Source organism: Athene noctua, chromosome 7 (assembly GCF_965140245.1).
Source record: "Athene noctua chromosome 7, bAthNoc1.hap1.1, whole genome shotgun sequence".
In the NCBI taxonomy this organism is placed as follows: domain Eukaryota; kingdom Metazoa; phylum Chordata; class Aves; order Strigiformes; family Strigidae; genus Athene; species Athene noctua.
The window spans coordinates 6,754,172-6,759,349 of record NC_134043.1 but is presented as its reverse complement, the minus strand read 5'-3'; the positions used below and the strand labels follow the sequence as shown (position 1 = coordinate 6,759,349).

The window sequence follows — 5,178 nt, the reverse complement described above, 5'->3', positions numbered from 1 at the left end:
CAAATTTTCCTAAAATTGTTTTAAACTGGATTATTTTTTGCCATTTTAGGGTATTGTACTGAATGATACAGATAAATAAGTAGATCAGTATTAATTGTCTATAAAGCAGGTCAGGTGTTTTGGTTTAATGTGCGCATAAGAATAATGAGTTTAACTGTAAGATCAGCTTTAATGATAAAATAAATAACTTTTTAAAAGACAAACTTTTTCAAATTCATTAAAAAAAGAAAAAGCTAGGAAGACATGTCTGCAGAAATCTATACCCACACACACGTGCCGATGCAGTACAAAAATTAAAAAGCACTTTGTATAAAGCTGTAAAGAGTTCCAGCGTCATGAATCAATGCCAAAGCAAAATAAAGATCCTAATCTGGCAGCAATTTAAAGTTCCCTATTAAAAAAAAAAAAAAGAAAAAAAAAGATAGAAACCTTCTGAAAAGAAAAAAACTCTTCTCAATCCAGGAAAATACAGCCTGTAGCTTTTAATAAGTGAATAGACTGACATGATGTGAAATCACTAGAACTTTGCTTTGGTATTTTTCTTGATTAGCATTTAACAGAGAAGTTTATTGCAGGTTCTGTAGGTACAACAGATTTTTTTCTCATGGTAATAAAGGGAAGGTGATCAGTGTGTGTTGGGGAGAGGAGAAAGAAAATTAAAAATGTGAAGTTGCATGAGGTCTTGTTCATGCTAAGTTCTTCATAATAAATGCCAGAATTTGCTTCAGACTTATTTAGGGGAAGAAGAGGAAAATTCTATACAGAAAATAAAGTGAGCAACGCAGTGCTGCTTCTTCAGTCCTCACGTCTGGCTAAAGCATCAAGGCTGGCCAGGAGAACTGAACAGATGGCATCAGGGCAGGAAAAAAGAGACAAGGAGTCTTTGCAGCACTTCTAGAGTGGTACAGTTATCAAGCTTTCAAAGAACACAGAGTGCCTCCCAAAGTTACAAGTTAAGATTAATTAAGGCCTCGTTAAATATATTGTAAGTAACTATAAAAGACATTGCAAAATTCAATTATCTATATGTTTTTTTTAAATCCACCACTACTGGGGTTTAAGATTTTAGCCTGTTGCTTCACTAATGTCCAAAACTGAAAACATAACATGCATATTTGCTTTTTAACTTCTAAAAAAAAAAAAAATACAGGTTAATAAATGGAGGGGAGATAAGTGGACATCAGTGATGTACAGGCACAATTTGGGAATGACCTGGGTGATGGGTAAATGTAGAGAGCCCTTGGGAAACCCTCCCTACTCCGTGCTTGCCAGACAGCTTTAGGAATATCCCATGCTATTTAAAGGACTGGCACGACTCGTGCCGTTAATAAGAAAAGAGCATCGCTTACACAACACTTCTCCACTTTCCTCTCCTGTCCTGGCTACGGCCTGTGTCCATGGGCTACTCTGCCTGTAGCACAGGAACGGTGCTGCTTTCACTGGAAGTTTTCCGACTTTCTGTGAACACCTTAAAATAATCTCCCAGCATCGTTCAAACCTCTCGAGCATGTCAGCTGTCGGTATCAGCCCTCCCCCCCAAAGAATTAGGGTGCAGCTGGAGGGGTGGGCGGCAGCGCTGCGTGCAGCCCAGGCTGGGCTGAAGGCGTACAGCACGACGTGTTCATGACAGCTTCCCCTGACAGGAGTCACTGTGCGTTTGGAAGTTCAAGTTTCATCATGTGACACAGGTTTAGGAGACATCAGGATCAGGCTTGGCCGCTGAGGTTTAACGTTTCTAACCCTAAAATAGCTGCTGCACCAGGTGCAACTGTCTCAACAGCGTTCAGTTTCAGTTGCAAAAGACCCCGAATAAACCTGTCACAATGTGAGACAAAACGCATTGGCTTAAAAAGTAACTCTTTTAGGACTGTGTTATTTAAATGTAAACATAGAGCGTGAGTGCAGGGACGTTACCCAGAGCAGTTGTACAACCAGGGCAAGACTGGCGCGAGATTCTCAGCTGGTTCAGTGTCCGCTTAAGGCTGGACCAGAGCGTGGCTTCTCCCCTTCTCGGTGCTGTCCAAGGGACAAAAAACACAGGTTAGCATTACTAATAATCATAACCAAGGACACTCTCCAAAGCAAATGATAGTTTAGAAAGTTTAGAAAGGTGGTTTATTGCAGCGCTGGGTGAGCGGGGGATTCCTCCTTCTGACATGCACACTGAGGAAAAAAGCACACTCCTTCTATACATTAAAAAACTGAATATTTATGTAATTCCCAAGAAGTACCTGCTTATTTCCAGTGAATCTAACACATATGTTAAACACCTGCTTATTTCTAGGGAATCTAACACGTATGTTAAACGCCTGCTTATTTCCAAGGAATCTAACGCATATGTTAAATACCTGCTTATTTCCAGGGAAAATACCTGCTTATTTCCAAGGAATCTAACGCATATGTTAAATACCTGCTTATTTCCAGGGAATCTAACGCCCGCACTGTGAGGCTGCCCCCGCGCACGCAGACTTGTCTTGGGGCAGGGTCGCTCTCGGGCAGTAGCCTTGCTTATCTTGGCAGCAGGACCCGAGGGGCCCGCGCTATCGCCTCGCTGAGCTGTTGAGGGTTTTGGTTCCCTGAGGAGGCAGCGAGGCCGGCCCTGAGCCCTCGGTTGGGCCGAGCCCGAGCCCGGCTCCCGCTCCGCCGCCGCGGTGCCGGTGCCCGCGCTCAGGGAGGGGTGTCGTGGCGCCGGCCCTTACCCGCTGCCGCTGGTCGCTGAGGCAGAAGGTGCAGATGGGCCGCGGCGGGCAGGCGGGCGGGCAGGGCTGGGCCGCGGCCTCGGGCTGCCGCCGCTGCAGCAGCAGCACGTTGGCCAGGTGCGAGATGTAGCTGGCGGCCAGGCGCAGCGTCTCCACCTTGGAGAGCCGGCGGTCGGCCGGCCGGGTGGGGATGAGCCGGCGGAGGGCGCCGAAGGCCGTGTTGACGCTGTGGGTCCGGTCCCGCTCGCGGGCGTTGGCCGCCGCCCGCCGCCCCCCCCCTCCGCCGCCACCGCTTCCCCGCGCCCGCCGCCGCCGCCCGCCGCCCGCTCCCGCCGCCCGCGGCTGCCCCGCCGCCGCTCCCCCGCCGCCGCCGGCCTTCATGGCTCCTGCCGCCGCCCCGCCGCCCCATGACTTTTATGCCCCCTGCTCGCCGCGGCCGCCGCGGCCCCGTGTCCCCGGCGGCGAGCGGGCCGTGCTTGGCGCGGCTGCTGCTTTTAGCCGGGGGCCGCCGCCGCCACCTGTCACCGCCGCCGCCGTGAGGGGCCCCGGGCTCGACCCGGCACCGGCTCCCGCGGACACCCCCCCCCTCCTCTTCACACACGCACATCGCCTCCCCGCTGCCGGGGGCCACCGGGGCACGGCCGCCGGGACGGGTCGTGCGGACCCCCGGAGCCCCGGCCGGCCCCGCCGAGGGGGAGCCTCGGGGGGCGGGAGGCCCCCACGGGCACGGATTTCCCCGTCTGTCCGTGCGAACGGCCCTCGTCTCTGCAGGGTGCACAAACTCCTGCAATTCTTACCCGTTATCTATGTATATACACATACATGTGTGTGTATCTATGTATATACACATACATGTGTGTGCATCTATGTATATACATATACGTGTGTGTGTATCTATGTATATACACATACGTGTGTGTGCGCCTATGTATATACACATACGTGTGTGTGTATCTATGTATATACATATATATGGGTATCTATATATATACACATACATGTGTGTGTATCTATGTATATACATATACGTGTGTGTGTATCTATGTATATACATATACGTGTGTGTATCTATGTATATACATGTGTGTGTATCTATGTATATACACATATGTGTGTGTGCGCCTATGTATATACATGTGTGTGTATCTATGTATATATACATATGTGTGTGTGCGCCTATGTATATACACATACGTGTGTGTGTATCTATGTATATACATATATATGGGTATCTATGTATATACACATACATGTGTGTGTATCTATGTATATACACATACGTGTGTGTGTATCTATGTATATACATATATATGGGTATCTATGTATATACACATACATGTGTGTATCTATGTATATACACATATGTGTGTGTATGTATATACACATACGTGTGTGTGTATCTATGTATATACATATACGTGTGTGTGTGTATCTATCTATTAGCTGGCTAATAGCGCAAGCACGGGGGTGGATTTCATCACCTTCCGCAGCAAGCACTAGACACTCACACAAATCCCATTTCTTATTCTGTTCAGAACGCGTGCCTATCTCAACCATTTACTTATTAAAAGGTCATCATAAGCACTAGTTGATTACACCTCTTTTCTCCATAAAAATTTGACAGCTTGTCTGCGCTCAGAAACTCATGAAAGGTCACACTGCAGGTTTTCTCAAATGAATCATCTCTACCTGATCAAGCAGCCTTGACTGTTTTTTTTTACGTCCCCAGAAGCTTATTTGTGGTGGTGGTGGTGGTGTCTAAATATTAATCCTTCTTCCCAAATCAGAGCTGGATTAGCAGAGTTGCATCTCTCTAATCACAGGTGCACACACTTAGGATAGACAGCTGCTTTGACATATTTGGCTGGGAGTCCTGCCCTCTCAAAATACAGCCCGTAACAACAGGCAGGGCCACATCCATGCTCTATGTTCATCTGCTGGAATGGCGAAGTGCTGATTTACGTTTGTTGCACTTTCTCTTTGGGCAGAGCTTGTAGGCAAAAATGGACAAGTAGCTCAGTTTGTCAGCCAGTTGCAACTGTACCATACCTCAGCATATTAATGAGTAACACATCTTTAATGTGATTTTTATTTATGTTACCTGGGAGAGAGAGGGAAAAGGTTTATGATTTTGCATCGGACAATGTTTCTAAGATTTTTGTGTATTCTGTAATGAAACGTTGATGCAATCCCATTAGTGGCAGGTTGAAGCTCTCTGATAGCAAAGGCTGCAGAGACACGAGGCTGACTGGGCGGGTGTGTGACATAACACTGATCCAAAGCAGTTCCTTTGGAGTGCAGAGCAGGATGTGGCCCTTTGTCATCAGGTGCTGGGGAAAGCCATGGTCAAAATCAAGCAAGTGGTAGTTTTCCCTAGAGTATGTGAATATAACTCTATCTTACCTTCATAGTGTTAAAAACTCTTTCTTCTGTCTGCTTAACCTTTTGAAAAGCAAATGATCTAAAAAGTTCTGGAGTT

General features: G+C 47.1%; 1 protein-coding gene across 1 annotated transcript; it reads right to left on the bottom strand.

The window, feature by feature from the left end:
• Positions 1–1,413: 1,413 nt before the first annotated feature.
• Positions 1,414–3,080, bottom strand: LOC141962750 (transcription factor 15-like). The gene is made up of 3 exons (XM_074911242.1): positions 2,700–3,080; positions 1,915–2,016; positions 1,414–1,815 (listed from the first exon to the last, which is right to left on the bottom strand). The coding sequence occupies exons 1-2, from the start codon at positions 3,078–3,080 to the stop codon at positions 1,966–1,968; spliced, it is 432 nt and encodes a 143-aa protein (XP_074767343.1). The 3' UTR covers positions 1,414–1,815; positions 1,915–1,965.
• Between the last annotated feature and the right edge of the window lie 2,098 nt (positions 3,081–5,178).

Bases quoted from the DNA above. Each gene is read 5' to 3' on its own strand.
- LOC141962750 (XM_074911242.1), bottom strand. From the start codon at position 3,080: ATGAAGGCCGGCGGCGGCGGGGGAGCGGCGGCGGGGCAGCCGCGGGCG. The intron at 2,017-2,699 runs GTAAGGGCCGGC...TCCCTTGGACAG, and splicing joins TCAGCGACCAGCGGCAGCGG to CACCGAGAAGGGGAGAAGCC.